The following is an 18,302-nucleotide window of genomic DNA, read 5'->3' as shown; positions in this document are numbered from 1 at the left end:
TGACGTGCGGCGGCGCTGAGTGGCTGCGGGCCGCGGGGATCGCCGCCGGGGGCACCTTAAGGCGCAGGCGGGCGCCCGCCCCGCGCAGTGTCTTCCGCACCGCCCGCCCTGCGCTCCGCCGCCCTCGCGCCTCCCCGGGCGCCCGCCGCCGCTCCGCATCCAGGCCCGCGAGGGTCGTGCCCGGCCGGGGGGCAGCGGGACGCCGAGGGGCCCTGGGGCTTCCCGCCGCCGATGTGCAGCTCGGGCTTCCCGAGGTGCGGTCTGCGCTCCCGCCGGGCGCCCTGGTGGCTGCGCGCCGGGTAGAGTCCGCCGTGGGTGCCGCGGAGAGAGGCTGGTCGGTGTGCAGCTCCGGGGAGTTCGCGGGGTCCGCTGCGACCGCACTGGGACGCTGCGCTGCGTGTTCGGTCTTGGGTCTCCCCTTGGGGAAACTGGACGGTCGCTCGGGCAAACCTGTCCCCGGCCAGGGTAGCGCACCGGAGGGGACCATGGAGTTCACGGCCTCGCCCAAGCCCCAGCTCTCCTCCCGGGCCAACGCCTTCTCCATCGCCGCGCTCATGTCCAGCGGCGGCTCCAAAGAGAAGGAGGCCACGGAAAACACCATCAAACCACTGGGTAAGTCGCAGCCCCTTACACGTCTCTTGTGGGCAGGGCCGTGGGACTTGTTTGTCTGTTTTTCTTTCCCACCCAAATTGCTTCGGGAAGCTCTCACAGTGTCCTCTAAGCGAATGTCTCTCCTTCACCTATGCGTCGGGTACCGGAAACTTTCTTGGGCCAAAACACATCCAAGATTATATATATATATATATATATATATATATATATATATATATATATATATATATATATATATATATAATAGTAATAATCCGTCATTTAGGACAGCGCGAGTTATGAAGCCGGTAACACTTGTTTATGTATATGAAGCCAGAGAGACGCGCCAAATCGCTTCAGAACAAACAGGATTAATTTTGCTTTGCCTCTGATTCGAATATCCTTTAAAACTACTGTCCAGGGCTGTAGAATAAACCAGTGCCTCCCCTGCATGCAGTCTTCTTCATAGAAACTCTCTACGCACCACTAAGATATCATTTTATAACTGCTGTCATTTTCGGCTGAGGTTGGCAAAACATTAACCGGTAACCATTTTCCGAATTCCTCAACTTTTAGCTATACTGTTTATTCAACAACCTTTACCATTTATAGAAGACACTAGGGAAAATAGAGGTTATGTTCTCAGCCCAAGTGAGTTGTGTGGGAAAAAACTGTTGGGGATAAGTGTCCAAAGGTCCCTTTATAATTGAGGGAGAAAGAAATGCTGTCTGTCACAACCACTTCTTGGTCCTCAGGAAATAGTTGCTTAATTGCTCAGGAAGCAGTGAGAATAGTACATAATAAACTGAATATACGATTTTATCAGTAACTCTCCCCATGTTTCCCTTCCCTCTCTCTTTTCCAACACTTAACATCTCACATCAGAAAAAAAATCAGAATAATGATATAAAAGAGGAAATGTCAAGAAAATGAAAAAAAATGAAATGATTGAGAAGACACCAAAGAGAAAACTAAAATCCTCGTAGCATTTTAGAACCAAGAAAAGGAAAAAAACATCAAAGAAAAAAGTTTTCACGTTCCATTTTTATTTTAATTTAATTTTTTTCTCTCTCTCTCTCTCTTTTTTTTTTTTTTTTTTTTTTTGCCAGAGCACTGCTCAGCTCTGGTGTAGAGTAGTGCAGGGGATTGAACATGGGACTCCTGAACCTCAGGCAATGACAGTCTATTTGCACAACCATAATGCTCTCTACCCCCAACCCACATTCCCTTTGCCTCTAGCCCTTCCATCTAAATTGGAGCCTGCAAAAGAAATGAGAACAGCCAATCAGATAGACCCACTTCAAAGCAAAGTCTGGAACTTCCTCTTATTGTCCATTCCGCTTAAGCACTCTCCCAGTACTTTATAAAGGGCTCCATGTCACTGGTCATTAGTAGGAAGAGGGTGTCAGACTGAGATTCCTTACAGACTGTATACAGAATGCCAACCGTCACCCCACTGCCATTTCAGCATTGTTTCCTTCTCACTTTTCCTGGGATATCTACCTTCCAGCTAAATTCTAACTGATAAAGCTCTATCTGTATCACAGTACCCCTTACCCCCTCTTACATACATGACTTGTACCATTAGAATTCCTCCTCTGGTTCTTGGTACAGGCATTTGAAGGAACTATAAGATACACACTTCCATTTCACTGGTCAGTTCTGCGGAGCTCAACTAGTGATTTTGGCAAGAGAAACACCTAGAGGTTCTCTGGAGAGAGAATGAGGTGCCGTGAAGCAAGCACTTGTAAGCAACAAATCTCCTGATCTTTCGTTTAAGTGCACTGAGTTGATTAAGAAAAAAGAAAATTGCCTCACACCACAAAAGCATTTATGTAAACATTGAAATGCACTTGGCATAAAACACCGAATGAAAGTTTTTCCTGTATCATTTTCCTTCCTCCAACCCATACACACTGGCTAGTGTGGGACTGAAGGAATATGTCTTTTTCTTTTTCGCTTGTCAGAAAGCAAGAAAGAACATTGCTGAGTTGACTTGTCACTTCTTCATGAAAACATTCTATGAACATGTTTCTGGAAATGTCAGTAGGAAATAAGATTATGCTGCATTGTGATTAGGTTTCTTTGAATTTGAAAATATAAGAATTATTTGGTTAATTCTTAATCTAAAATATTGCCATCAACTGGATTTTCATTGTAAAGTAATCCTGCAAAAGGTAACAGTTTCCTATTCTTGTCTGCTCCACAGCAAGGGAAAGTACAGGAAATCAAACACTGGCTATGATATGAACATGTCACAGAAACCCATACGCTTAGGAGTGTGTGCATCTCTGTGTCGACAGCCGGTTATCACTTGTTTCCATTCTTTGAGGACTCTTAGAATAAAGATGTTTAGAGATTAGTTTCACATAGCAGATTCAAGTAGTTTCTTTTTTAAGGAATGCAAGATAATTAAAACAATCACAGAAGTGTCCCAACCCAAATCCATTCTGACAAAATGACTGGTGTAGTTCCAGGCCCTATCAGTTGTAGAGAATGTGTAGTTCATAGGTAATGAGATTCTAACCTGTCGGCGGATGGCAAAACAGTCTTTTTACTTTAATATTCTGTCATCCTTGTTTTGGAATTTTTTCTTCACTTCTAAGAACTTTCAGAGAGAGGGAGGGAGGGAGGGAGAGAGAGAGAGAAAGAATTATATCCTTTGCTTACAAACACAAGCATTATTTCAAGAGAGAGAGAGAGAGAAAGAATGAATTATATCCTTTGCTTACAAACACAAGCAGTATTTCAAGTCTGTTTTCCCAAAAAGGACCTGAGAGGTTGCTTCTTGTCAGAGTTTGCCATAAGATCTTGGGCTGTGATGGACATTGCTAAAATTCCCCAGTCCAGCATATTAAAGCCTGGGAAACCACAAGCTGAACAGAGAAATAAAATGTCACCATCATGATTTTTACTATCTGTTCTCCACTCTGTTTCTACCCTGCTTCACTTTCTCTTACGGAGAGACTGGGTCCACAAGGGAAACGGACCTGGTGACCAGGGAGAAAAACTCTCTCATGATTGTCAAAGAGGCTGAATTAAACGCTACACATTGTGAAGCCTAGAACTTAGGAGTGATGACAATTAGAGATATTTGCTTTCTACCCTTCTTTACCAGCTCCTGTTCTCCCAGGTGGCTTTCAGCAATGGTGGTGGAGAGGAGGAAACAGTTGCGCTTGCTTCAATACTTGCCTGGCATCTCATTTCTTGGAACCTCCCTGTTTAATGTACATGGTGGTGATTTAAAGCTACTATCCTAGAGTTTGAGCTTTTCTTTTTAAATTTTACTAGTGATTATGATTGGTTTACAAAATTACATGTCAACAGGGTTTCATTTCTGTCCCTTTTTAAGTCAAATCCTGGTGCGTATTTTGGTTGTGTCGCGCCCCCCCCCCCCACACACACACCTTTTCCTTGCTTGCCAGCATTGTCATTTTCCCCTTCCCTTTGCAGAACAATTTGTTGAGAAGTCATCCTGCACTCAGCCCCTGGGGGATCTGACCAGCCTGGATGCTCACGGGGAGTTTGGTGGCAATGGTGGCAGCAGCCCACCATCTTCGACTCTGTGTACGGAGCCACTTATCCCCACTACCCCCATCATCCCCAGTGAGGAAATGGCCAAAATTGCCTGCAGTTTGGAGACCAAGGAACTCTGGGACAAATTTCATGAACTGGGCACAGAGATGATCATTACCAAGTCCGGCAGGTAGTCAGCTCCCGGGTGGGTGGGTGGGCGATGTGGGGAGTGGGGTGAGGGGAAGGCATCCTGGTGGTTTAGGGCACGTCTTAGGACCAGTGAAACTGACTAGTCCTGATCCTCAGCTGGGAAAGAATGTTTCTGGCTAGCAGGGCTTCTTTTCAAAGTTGCCTTTGGAGAAGTTACTAAGATAGAGAAGCCAGGCTTTTGTTTTCTTGGGATCTGATCATGGCAATCTCCAGCTTGGTCTTGATGAGAAGGACCAGGGGTACTGAGATCTCATTCCTTTGCAGCTCTGAGGGGGTTGGGGGTAGAAGGTTGGGATCTAGAAAGTATCACATGCATGCTGGGTGAGTGGTTCTCTACAGGAAACAGGGAGCTTCACTTCTGTAAGTCTCAATTTGCAGAAGCTTTCAGTTCCCATTAAAAAAATAAAACCTGAACTTACACACACACACACAAAATTGGGAAACAAAATCAAAACAAAGCTTTTGCATTGGTGCAAAAGCTGCTTTTTTGGTCTGTATTGCAGACAGCTGGGCTGAGCTGGCAGAGAGTCCTTGGGTGTCCTGGCTTCAGGGTCTGTGGATCAAGAGCTAGGTGGCTTGCGGGAACTGGTCTTTCTTGATCTCAAGACATCAGAGAATACATCCCCCACCCTCGCCCCTCAGTCCTTAAAAACCCATCCTAAGAACCTGCAATTGCTTTCATTGGCCTGAGTCAGTGGGTTCTCTTGCTGTTAGGAGAGGGGATTGTGCACTCCTACCAAAAGTCTTGGGTCCTGGAGCTTCTAGTACTTGCTAATTAAAACGCATAGAATTTTCCAAGAGCACAGACCTTCAGATATAACGAGAAAATAAATAAAAATCTTAATAAGAACATCCCCCCCCCCCGTGATATCTCCCATGAATATGTTAGCTAAAATTGTCTAAGCTTAGGGAGAAAGTCAAGTCTCTTGATTCATATCACTAATGTTTCACAGGGAAAGAAAAGGGGCTTGGGGCAGTGCAAGCTGACCTTTTGTTTCCGTCCTTTATTGGAGCCAACTCCTTGGCGGGTGAGAGCTCCAGCAAATTTTTGTCTTCCCGTGTTAGGAGGATGTTTCCTACCATCCGGGTATCCTTTTCGGGCGTGGATCCGGAGGCCAAGTACATTGTCCTGATGGACATCGTTCCCGTGGACAACAAGAGATACCGCTATGCCTACCACCGGTCTTCCTGGCTCGTGGCGGGCAAAGCAGACCCTCCCCTGCCAGCCAGGTTTGTGCTTCTGGATTTTTCTGCATGAGCAACATTATCCCTGTTAGGAAAGTCTCTCTGGTCCTGTTTGTTTGGATTTTAAACATGTCTGTTTTTAAAGCAGTGGGCTTTGACAAGAGAACTTTGTGAAGCCAGGCACTCTGGGATTAACTGTGCACGACATGGGTTATTTTCAGAGGGGAGCTGAGTGTGTGCACAAATTAGATGCCATCTTTAACTTGATCTTTCATCACCATGCATTTCAGAGTTTCCCTTAGATTTCTACTTGAGGACTCACCAGAAAGCTGAGTCCATTCCACACGGTAGCAGTTGTTTTTAGTTGGCTGTTGAACACAGAACTGATTAAACCTATGACTTGGTCACCTTAAAACCCTGTTTAGAAGAGTCTATCAGCTTATTATATATTTACTAGCACTATGGTTGTGCCTGCAAGTAATAAACATTTTGGTGAAATGCAGAACCAAAGACTTTAGAAAAAACACAATTTTCCTCTTCGTATAAATTTAGTGGATGAATATAGACCAACATCAAGTTAATAGTCTCTTCCATAAAACATTATTTCAGTGAATCTATGTGAGCTTAAGTTGTGTGTGTGTGTGTGTGTGTGTGCGCGCGCGTGCATGAGTGTGCATGTGTGCATGTGAGCGTGCATGTGTGCATGCACGCTTTTCATTGCTAATAATTTTCCACTAAACTCTTGGAGGAGTACTAAGCTCTTGGAGGAGTTTAAAAAAAATGCATGGAAATATTTATTGTCCATGCTTTGTCCCAATGAACATTGTGATGAAAATGAGCTTATTTGCCTATGTGGATAGTAATAGTTGAAGTGGTAGAATTGAATTGCAGACTTTAATACAAAACAAATACGATTAGCTGACTTTATATTCGGCGTTCTAAAACCATGTCTAATGGCTTTAAAATTACTTTCTGACTAATTTTAGTTGCTGATTGAAAGTTTATATCTGAGCTAAGAATTCATTTAAATGTACAGATTTAGGAACTTTTAAATTATAACTGGTTCTTTGTATTTAGTTAGAATCAACACAGACATAGTTTGGATAGACAGTTAACTTTGCTATGTGATCACAGGATTGAGTTCATAGTATATGAAACTGTAAAGAAATAGAAGAGAAAAAAATTAAAAGCAGAGCCTTAAGAATTTTCATTCCCACAAGACCCTAGGTAGGGTATTATCCTGACCAGTATATAAATCAATATGTTAAAGGAAAAAAAAACAACCCAGGACTAATACATTTTGGAAAATTTGTTACTCATTTAAAAGTTAAATAAAATTCACCCATTTATAATAGATATTAAAAAGACTAGAACTTAGTGTTCTTTAGTATTTGCTATTAAATAACCAGTTTACTTTTTCACTTCCAAATCTCCTGACATTATTTTAAGGCAGGGAGAAGCATTTCAGCGGATTCCTGACCAGTTGTTGTTGTTGTTTGTTTTGTTTTTACAAGTGAATGGCCTTTTATATTTTCAAAGGGTTTCCTCTAAGAAGTTAATCACTCTTGTTTAGCATACATTTTCTTCCTATCTGAAGGTATAAAGAACCGGTGCAGGCCAGCAGGACTTTGGAAATATGACTTGCCTTGTTTATGTTACTAATCTGTTCTGGTTGGAGAAGGAAAGCGCGTACCACCAATACACTATCTTAACTCCAGCATGTTTAAGTTATTGCTGGAATTTTAAGTCCTAGGGGACTTCAGAGAGGAGGGGCTTCCTGTATACTTTTTCATTTATCCTACTTCAGCTTATTTACACTGATGTTACATAAATATGTCCAGTGCATTATAAAAAAGAAATATTATAGATAATTCAAGCAACTGTTCTTTGTCGTGTTTATCACACACAAAATAAAATTTAATTATTTTCCAATTCCAAAAGGGAAAGATGAGGAACTGGGGTAGGGGGTGGGTGATTTTTTTTTTTTTTGCTTGTGGTTTTAGATTTTTGAAGCTTTTTATTGTAGATGGAAGTTCATCAGTGAAATATACTTTAAAATATCATTGTTAATAATAAAGGGCAAAAAGAGAGTTACAGGGTCTAGAATAATGTTCTCTTCTAGTTTTGCTTTAAATTGATTGATATGAAATTAATCTCTTAAGTGTTGTGATTACATATGGCGAATTGATACTTAAAAGGTTAACATTTCATCGGCTCCTAGAAAATGTAACTATTTTCAGGATTTTTTTTGAGGGGAGGGTTAGGATATGGTGCAGGACAGTAAAACAATGAAGCCTATAAATTACATGCCTAGAGGAATAACATTTGAAAGCATGTTACAGTTGTGTCTTCAAATAATACTTTTATTGAAAAGAAATTTTGAGCATCTCAAAAAAAAATCTGACAAATAGTCTGAGTTTCTTCTATGAATTTAGTAGGAATGGTTGTGTGTGTGTGTGTGTGTGTGTGTATGTGTGTGTGTGTACATGAGCCCTTGCTTTGCTTCAGGTAGGCTTTGTAAATTTTAGCATGTGATAGAATAGAATTCTGTTATTCTTCCACCTGCAGGGGAGTGGCTTCACAAGCGGTGAAGCAGGTTTGTAGGTGTCTATCTTTCTCTGTCTTCTCCTCCTCTCTGTTTCTCTCTTCCCCGTCTTCCCCTCCTCTCTCCATTTCTCTCTGTCCTAACAATGATGACATCAATAACAACAATAAAAACTACAACAACAATAAAGCACAACAAGGCAATAAAAGGGAAAATAAATAAAACAAATATTAAAAAATTTTTTAAAAAGAATTTTTCGATTTTTTAGTCCTCTATGTAACAGGTGATGGCACAGACTTCTTTTTTTTTTTTCACATAAACGTTGCAAGAAAATATTTTGTGACTTTTCCCCCTTGCTTTTGCTTCTACCAAAATAGTTACATTTACTTATAGTATGAAGGATCCTGTGTAACGTGTATGTGGAAATTCCCTGTTACATGGATAAAGGAATTCCCTCTCATTATCTCTGTAATCTTTCTTGATTTTTTAAAGACTTATATTGAGTGGATACTAGGATTAGGAAATACGAAGAGTTGAGTTTAGTATAATGGTTGAATATGGAACAGAGGGGCTGCATTTAACTTTGAGCAAATAAGTTACTTGTCTTGCCAGTAGCAGCTGATTAATAAGTAAGAAAGACATTTTCTCATTTTATTAGACTATTTACAATAAATGCACTGAATAATTTGCAACTCTTTCAGCTTCTTTTCCTTGTCATGTGAGCAGTTAACTATTTAGATGGTAATGAAAGTAATAGTATTATAGTATTTAGGATAACAAGAAGAACAATTACCTAAAGTTCCCCAAGTAACTATTAAAATTATACTGTCTTGTATTAATAAAAGCACAAACTTTAAAGCAAATCACCTTTGAGTTTAAATAAATAGATTCTCTGCAATTGCTTCCTCTTAAATATTTTGTTGTAACTGCTTTTTTTTTTTTTTTTTGCAGTGCTCATTTCAGGAACTTGTGAAATAAGTATAATAGAGAATTTATTATGAAAATATATATTGGGAAATTTATTTTGAAAATAATATCGGGAAGGTTTAGTTTGACAGAACAGCAGTTGATCAGATAGAAGGAAGAAAATTCGGGAGTCGGGCTGTAGCGCAGCGGGTTAAGCGCAGGTGGCGCAAAGCACAAGGACCGGCATAAGGATCCCGGTTCGAACCCCGGCTCCCCACCTGCAGGGGAGTCGCTTCACAGGCGGTGAAGCAGGTCTCTCTCTCCATTTCTCTCTGTCCTATCCAACAACGACAACAACAATAATAACTACAACAATAAAACACAAGGGCAACAAAAGGGAATAAATAAATAAAATAAATATTAAAAAAAAAAAGAAGGAAGAAAATTCACTATTTAAAGCAATAGCCCTCCCCAAAAAACAGTTCACCCCTCTTAGATCATATGAAGATGAAGGAAAGAAAGTATGTAGTATTTTAGGTTTATTTTGGTATTGCTATGTTTTTAAATTTAGGGCACATAGGTTAAATAAAACATTTACATAAAATTTTGTGTTTCCTTAGAATGGCAATGTTTTATAATGCACAAAAAATAGTTTCCCCCCCCCCCAGGTATGTAAGATATAAACTTTTTTATTATAAAGGTTTTTCGCTCTTAATAAAATTATCTCATAATTCCAGACTGTATGTACACCCAGATTCTCCTTTCACTGGTGAGCAGCTACTCAAACAGATGGTGTCTTTTGAGAAGGTGAAACTTACCAACAATGAGCTGGATCAGCACGGCCATGTAAGTACGGCACCTTGGACTGTGTGGGCTCCCCGGAATGGAAGGGGGATGGTCTCTCCATAGTTTGTCCTTCTGCTTCTGAGCCCTCCCTTTCTCCTCCATCTCTTGAGACGCTCTATGGGAATGTGCATGTGTTCTTCAAAGGGCCATGCCTACTCTTGAGAAGAGCTCACATATAGGAATGTATACAGGAACATCAGGGATCTTTGATACCATGGGTTTTCTAATATTTCTGCCAGTGCTTTATCACACGTACCATCTAGACACAGGGCATATGCGTTGTGAAGGTTAACGATGACCGTTCCTGGATGAAACATTTGATTTGTGTCCGTGGTTTGTGAGATGACACAGCGTAAATGAAGTGCTGTGTTCTGTAAAATACATTCATGTAAGATACAGTAGAACAAAATGTTTTGCATCCCTGTACCTTTGGGAAAGCCTTGTTTAGTCATTGTGTGTTACCTTTGTCATCAAAATAAGAATACCGAAAGCACAGAGAAATCTTACCATTAAGAATTTCAAAATTCTGTGTCAGGGAATAAATCATGAATCTTGTGTAGTAACGATGCTACTGAATAGTCCTCTCCGTCTTTTGTTTTTTGTTTTGTAGGTGAGCGCTGTTCAGGCATGAACATGTATATGATAACCATTTCACTATCTCCCTAGCTCTTGCACTCATTTTTTTTTTTCATTTCTTTTATTTAGAAAGTCAGAGTGAGTGAGTGAAGGGGGGCGGGGAGAGGAGGAGATACACTGAAAGAGAGGTGATACCTCAGCATAGCTCTACCACCCGTGGAGTTCAGCAGATATTATCTAAGATATTCTCAGATGATATCAGGGCTAAATCCCAGGACCTCATGTTTGGTAAGGCACATGCTTTATTGAGTGACCTGTCTCTTACACCCCCAAACAAAGCACTTTGATTGTGTGACAGTGAAGAGTTCATAATCGGTAAACAGAAAGGTTTAAATTGTGAACTATTATCAGTGGTTAGGAAAAACAGTCACTGGCACAGGACTTTACACATTTGATATGGATCATTTCCAAAGAACTCTCTGTGATTTTATTCGTGCTTATTAATATTCATTGCTTTTTAATTGGCTTTATTTTGTTTTCATTGGTTTATTTTTTTTTTCCACCAGGATTATTGCTGGGTCTCAGTGCTTGCATACTGATTCCACTTCACCTGGCATTCAATGTCTTTTTCTTTCTCTTTAGAGAAGGTGAGAGACAGATTTAGAGACAGGGAGAAAGACAGACAGAAAGAGAAGCACTGCAGTCCTATTCCATCATCCTACAGAAGGACAAACCCTGGCCTCTGTTCATGATAATGTGCACATTCCTGGGTGGACAACACCTAATCACTTACTGTTTGTGCTCTTAAGTGGAAATTTACATAAATCTGTTCTAGATTTTATTCTAAGAAAACTTCAGATAAGCTTGCATATTTCTTTTTCTAGAAATTTTTTAAAATTTTTATTTAATATTTATTATTTAATATTTTAATATGTTTATTTGGTCAGAGACAAAGAGAAATTGAGAGGGGAAGAGGAGATAGAGAAGGACAGAGAAGGAGAGACTGCTGTAGCCCTACTTCACCACTTGTGAAGCTTTCCCCCTGCAGGTGGGGACCAGCGGCTTGAACCTGCATCCTTGAGCACTGTAATGTGCGCTTAACCAGGTGCACCACTGCCTGGCCCCATCATATATATATTTTTTTGCATGAGGAGAATACTGTTTCTTTTTATGCTACTATTGGCCAGAAAACCCATTGGTATTTTCATTAGCATAGACATTCTGATATACTCTCTCATTTATACCTCTTATGAGGACTGCTACTACCTTAAAGTTTTAACTTTTACTATCTATATAATTTTGAAAAAGCATTTTGAAACTGCTTCAAAAAGATGGTTCTAAGTAGATAATAAGCCAGGGAGTTTTAGACATGGTTTCAAAAGTTTGAGATTGAACCTAGAACGCAACAAATCACTTCTAATATTGCTACTATCTATTTGCTCACACAAGACCTTGTTTATCATGACCAGGTCAAAGTAGCGAGGCTAACTGGGCATTCCCCTATGGTACGATTGGCGTATTGGAAATAGGGTAACAGCTGTCTACTATTTTATTTACTGGAAAGGATATCTTTAAATCTTGATCTTTAAAGATTTGTAGGCATAAATAACCTCTTCTTTTTGTTTAAACTTCTTAAGATATTTCCGTTGATGGGGGGAGGGCTTTAAAATGTATAAAGTATCTGATATTATCTGTAAGTCAAGGATTATGCTTCATGATTGTTGCAACAGTGTTGCAGGTGTCTTGCCACTCTCTCTTCCTCTCTGTTGCTATAAGAAAAGAAAGGAAGGAAAATTAAAAGCTACCAGGAACAGTGGACTTATTGCAGCCAGCAGTAAGCCTCATGGAAAAAAGAATGAATGATAGAAAGAAAGAAAGAGAAGGAGAGGAAGGAGAGGAGGGGCATGGGGGGAAGGAGAAGGAAGAAGAAAACATCTTAATCTTAGAGTTAAATTAAGAAATGGTAGATCTTAGGATTTTTGTTTTTGTTGTTTTTGTTTTGTTTTTCTGGCCTTGCCATTATTTGACTTGTTTAGACATGTATCTAAAATTCAGTATTTCCCAACTCTTTGCTGTAGATAATTTTGAACTCAATGCATAAGTATCAGCCACGGGTACACATCATTAAGAAGAAAGACCACACAGCCTCATTGCTTAATCTGAAGTCTGAAGAATTCAGGACATTCATTTTTCCAGAGACAGTCTTTACTGCGGTGACTGCCTACCAGAATCAGCTGGTGAGTTTGCTTGTGTATAGTCTCTTGAGCACTTTGTGCCTTTGCTTTTATTTGATCCGTTATGGGTAGCAAGGACTATTATTCTCCTTTTGTTCTGATACTCATCTATTTGATATTGTTATATTCTAATTGAATAAATCTGGAGTACTTCCTGATAGACGACTCTGAGTCCGGAAAAGGGGTGATATGTTTTTGAGTCGCCAGCCAAAAATATGAAGTTGAAAACTCAGGTAGCCCTACAAAGAAGGAAAAAGAACTCAGAGGTATGGCTAGGTGGTGCAGTCAATGTCTATATGTAAGGAATAAGAACCTATAATTTGTGTACAACTTTGAGCAGAGTTCACTTTGCTGTTGTAGCTGCCATTCTCCTTACCTACAAACCAGAACTAGGAGTTAATCAAAGCATTTTTAAGTTGCCACAAGTGCAAATGAGTTGCCTTGCACACACATGTCTTTGGAATGAGTAAGATACCCTATGACCAGGGAATTTGACTACTGTTAGACTATATCTGTGTTATCCAAGGTGAATTCATCATCATTTGGGTTATTATTTTTTTGTAGTAGTTTTTTTAAAATTTCTTTATTGGGGGATTAATGGGTTACAGTTGACAGCAAAACACAATAGTTTGTACATGCATAACATTTCTCAGTTTTCCACATAACAATTTAACCTCTACTAGGTCCTCCTCTGCCATCCTGCTTCAGGACCTGAACCCTCCACCCCACCCCAGTGTCTTTTCCTTTGGTACAACACACCATTTAAAAAAATATTTTCAAAATATATTTTATTTATTTACTTTTTATTTTTTATTAGTGATTGAATAATGATTAACAAGATTGTAAGATAACAGGGGCACAATTCCATATAGTTCCCACCAACAGAGTTCCCTGTCACATCCCATCTATTGGAAGCTTCCTTATTTTTTATCCCTCTGGGAGGATGGACCAACATTCTTTATGGGGTGCAGAAGGTGGGAGGTCTGGCTTCTGCACTGGCCCTGGATGTTGGCAGGTGGATGCATACTCCTAGCATGTCTTTCCCTTTCCCTAGTGGGGCAGGGTTCTGGAGAGGTGGGGCTCCAAAACACATTGGTGAGTTTGTCTGGCCGGAGAGGTCAGGATGGCATCATGGTAGCATCTGTAACTTAGTGGCTGAAAGGTGGTAAGATGTAAAGCAGGACAAATTGTTTAATAAACAGGAACCCAAAGGTAGGAACAGAGCAGATGAAATTAGGGATTTTCGGGTGTTTGAAAAAGATATAGAGATGGAAAGAGAACAGAGCATTGATCAGCTCAGGGTTATGGTGGTGCTATGTATTGAACCTGGGAGTTTTGAAAGTGCTAGTGATATAGTTAATGAGATAAGCATGTGCATAAATGTCATCTTATTAATCATATTAATGCATAACCAAGGTATTGCAACTTTACAATTATTTCCTAGATAACATTGGGGTTTTGCATAGAAAAATACCTCAGGCCTTATCCAACAGCCCAATATCACGAGAGTGGAAACTTAGAATATCCAAGTTAGAAATCTGAGTAGATTGAAACTTAAGAGAGGGCTGAAACACATACTATTTCTCTGAGAATCTGGAACACTGATACCAGCAATCTCATTTTTAATTTATCTGAGGGTACAAGTAATCTAAGTATCATAAGTTTAGAAAATATTTCTGGTGGTCTGGTAGGTGGCGCAGTGATAAAGCTTTGGACTCTTAAGCAGGAGGTCCTGAGTTCGATCTCCAGCAGCACATGTGCCAGAGTGAGGTCTGGTTCTTTCTCTCTCCTCCTATCTTTCTCATTAATAAATAAATCAAAAAAATATTTCTGAAATAATAAATTCACAATTCTTGTTGAATTTATAGTTTTCATGCAATGAAATATTGAATTTATAGTAAAACAAAAAATCCTGTTGATATTTAAGAACTATGTAGAAACCTGTCATATAGATACTTTATGGCTTTTATAAAAAAAACATTTTTGGGAGTCGGGCAGTAGCGCAGTGGGTTAAGCGCAGGTGGCGCAAAGCACAAGGACCGGCGGAAGAATCCCGTTCGAGCCTCCGACTCCCCACCTGCAGGGGAGTCACTTCACAGGCGGTGAAGTAGGTCTGCAGGTGTCTGTCTTTCTCTTCCCCTCTCTGTCTTCCCCTCCTCTCTCCATTTCTCTCTGTCTTATCTAACAACGACATCAGTAACAACAACAATAATAACTACAACAATAAAACAACAAGGGCAACAAAAGGGAATAAATAAATACCAAAAAAACCAAACTTTTTTTTTTTTAACATCTTATTTGGGTAGAGACAGAAAAATCAAGAAGGGAGAGGAAAATAGCAAGGGAGAGAGACAGTGGTAGCACTGCTTTACCACTTATGAAGCTTTCCCCCTGCAGGTTGGGGTTTGGGGGTTGGGAGTTTGAACCTGGGTGAGTGTGCACTGTAATGTGTGCATTCAACCAGGTGTGTCACCACCTGGCCCCTCAGAATTTTCTATATAAGAGAACCATGGCAAGAATAAGTAAACTGCATTTTTTTTTTTAGTGAATACTTTAGACAAAGCATAAGTAAAGGAAGTTCCTTTGTATAAGGCCTTAGGTTTAGTTGAAGAGGAAAAACAAAAACAATCCTGAACAAAGGTTGGCAGGCCATGTTATGTAATGATAACCCGAAGAGTTATATATCTATTATGTAATATAATAGATAATGTTTGGTTGTTTACGGTGCATCCTGTATCATGTCAAGTTAGTTTCTCACTTACTCTTATAGGAATATGAGAAAGGAGCAATGGTATTTTGTTTATTTATTTATTTATTCTTTATTGGGGGATTAATGGCTTAAAGTCAACGGTAAATACAGTTTTGTTTTGATTAACTACTAGGCACGTTTTGCATCTCATTTATAAATCTTAGAAGACAAATAAAAATTAAAAAAAAAATTTTAATTTTTTTACCCGAGCACTGCTCAGCTCTGGCTTATGGTGGTGCAGGGGTTTGAACCCGGGACTTTGGAGCCTCAGGCATGAGAGTCTCTTTGCATAACCATTATGCTATCTACCTTGCCCAGACAAATAAAAATTCATATATCAGTTATTCAGTAAACATGTTAAATGAATAAATCACTTTGGAAGTTAGTATTTTCATCAGTTCCATAAAACTTACTAAAATTATTCTTGCCTTCTTTCTAGTTCTTTTCATATTTATTACTTTTTCAGCACTACTCCATCTTTGTGTACTGATTTTTCTATAGCAAAATATGGTAAAATCAATAAGTGGGGAATAAATGTGTTTTTAGTACATATTATAGATTTTTTGCACAAAGCACAGGAAGAAGAAAGGAATAATAAGATTTAAAAGTTCGGGACCTATATCTCAAACTTTAGCTATATAGTTACTTTTGTATCTATTACAAGTTAAGCTAAACTTTTAAATAGAATTTGTGGAAATGCTACTCACTTATTATAGCCAGTAGTTTTATTTAGAAGTAATGGAAATGACACATACCCCCCCTTTTTTGGTTACTATTTCTGTGGTTTTTGCAAGGAAACAATTAACATTTCTTTACATTATTAAATAAACGCTAAATGCATTACACTTTCAACAAACTATTTTAAACTGTAAGATTTAAAGGTCACATTGTTTTGCAGCAGGCAGGCTGTTGTTGTAGAGTTGAAGTGTAGGTCAGGTTTCATTTTCAAATGCCTTTGCACAGATCTTCCCCTGATAATGGGAGAATTGGTCTCTGAGGGCCAATTTTACCTTGTGGCTGAGAATCCCAGCTGGCATCAAAGTCCAATGATGTCATGAGGAATAATAACCACTGGAAAAGGTTCCCTTCTGGCTGGTGTCTGCCCTCTAATTATACATGCAAACATATAGAGAGATCTACACTACAAAGACTGAATCTTTTTCTTTCTTTCTTTCTTTTTTTTTTTTTTTTTTAGGATAGGCAATAAATCATTTTTCTGTGTTCTGTAAAAGTAAGTAAATACATGAAAAAAACCGAGTGTAGTTTGGTTTGACTTAACCAGCTATTTCTATATATATTAATCCTCAAGATTTCCTAAGCACATACTACTGTCCTCACTTATGATTTCTCTTCATAAAGTAAACCAAAAAATGAGTGCTGATTTTAAAATTTGTTTTTGGATTTTAACAAAGTGATACTTGTGATTGCACATGGATTTTTCTACATAGTGTTAATAGTGGTAGTTAACTGTTTTTTTATGTTCTCTTTATTATCTTTCTTTATTAATTGGATAGAGACAGCCAGAAATCGAGAAGGGAGGGTTGATAGAGAAGGAGAGAGACAGAGAGACACCTACAGCCCTGCTTCACCACTCATAAAGCTTTCCCCCTACAGGTGGGGACAAGGGCCTCAAAACCAGCCCTTGTGCACTGAAACACGTGCACACAACCAGGTGTGCCACCAGCCCGCCCTGGTACTTAACTATTTATTTTTAAGCTTTTCTGTAGCATCTTTGCTGCTCTTATGAGGCTGCATTTATTGTAGGGGAGCAAGCAAAATGACACCCAGCTAAAAATACTATGTGATTCAGACCCTTTCTTCTTTCATTAGTTCTCAAGCTGTGATATTTTCTGTTATCCCAAATCCCATTTAAAAAAACTATATAGTCAGAAATGCATTTTTTTGTATAATTAATTGATTTTCATTTTTGTATATATGGGAACAAAATCCATGCCTGCTCTTTTTAAAAACTTCCTGATGGGGTTGAGTGTGCATGTGAACCATGCGCAAAGATGAGGATTCGAGCCCTCAGTCCCTAACTGCAGGAGGAAGCTTCATGAGTGGTGGAGTAGGTCTGCAGTTATCTCTCTCTCTTTCTCCTTCTCCCATCTCCTCTCTCTATCCTTCTCTCTCCCTCCTCTCTTACTTTCTCTCTATCCTATCAAAAGAGAAGGGGATAAGAAAGAAAGAACAAAAGGAAGGGAAGAAGGAAGGGAGGGAGGGAAAAGGAAGTGAGGGAGGGAGTGAAAGAAATTGTAATTAGGAGCAGTAGACTAAGCCTGCAGGCACCACACATCACCAAGGATGTGGTAGACATAAAATATAATAAAAGAAAAATTAAAACTGTTGTTAATTCTGCCTTTGAAAACATTTTATCTTAAAATTAGAACAAAATAAAATGAAATTAATGTCAGCTCAAAAATAGTTTTACCTAGAGTATAAATGGAAAAAAAAAAGGTGAAATCTTTTCAAGTTACTTATTCTTACAGCAGATATTTCTGGGGTGATTTTGTTGATATCCTATGAGATTTAGAGTTAATGATGCCATAGTGAGCATAACATTAAGAAGCTTAACCCACAGTCCTTGAGATGCTACTTCCTAATTCAAAAGTACTGCTCAAGGTTATAGTGTTAATCAGAGCCTCCTTATAACTTTAGAGATGAGGGAACCATTCAGCTTTTTTTTCTTCAGCTTCAAAAAATTATTATTTTCCCTGGAACTAGATAAAATGGTTCTTTTGTAACTAGCACATTAGAGGGAGATTATTTCAGCAACCGACTGGTAAATCTAGGTGTTGGAGAGCCCCTTGCATTATTTTAAAAGCTTTCCTTAATGTGGGATTGTATTAAGATGTAAAGAAAAAGAGTAACCATAAATAATCCTGGAGGATTATGAAAGAATTGCTAAAGAAAAAAATATATAAAGTAGAAAATTCTGTAATGA

The 18,302-nt window shown here is 39.2% G+C and overlaps 1 protein-coding gene across 1 annotated transcript in view; it reads left to right on the top strand.

Moving 5' to 3' along the window:
• Positions 1-358: 358 nt before the first annotated feature.
• Positions 359-18,302, top strand: part of TBX20 (T-box transcription factor 20) — a 35,736-nt gene continuing 17,792 nt past the window's right edge. Inside the window, exons 1-5 of the mRNA XM_007523385.2 lie at positions 359-612; positions 4,045-4,297; positions 5,383-5,547; positions 9,691-9,799; positions 12,454-12,612. Of these exons, the coding sequence (XP_007523447.1) occupies positions 486-612; positions 4,045-4,297; positions 5,383-5,547; positions 9,691-9,799; positions 12,454-12,612 (813 nt within the window). The 5' untranslated portion in view covers positions 359-485. The remainder of the gene's footprint in view (positions 613-4,044; positions 4,298-5,382; positions 5,548-9,690; positions 9,800-12,453; positions 12,613-18,302) is intronic.

The sequence above is a fragment of the Erinaceus europaeus genome, chromosome 8, assembly GCF_950295315.1.
Source record: "Erinaceus europaeus chromosome 8, mEriEur2.1, whole genome shotgun sequence".
NCBI lineage: Eukaryota > Metazoa > Chordata > Mammalia > Eulipotyphla > Erinaceidae > Erinaceus > Erinaceus europaeus.
Note: the sequence above shows the minus strand (reverse complement) of the source record. Positions and strands in the feature narration are given on the sequence as shown.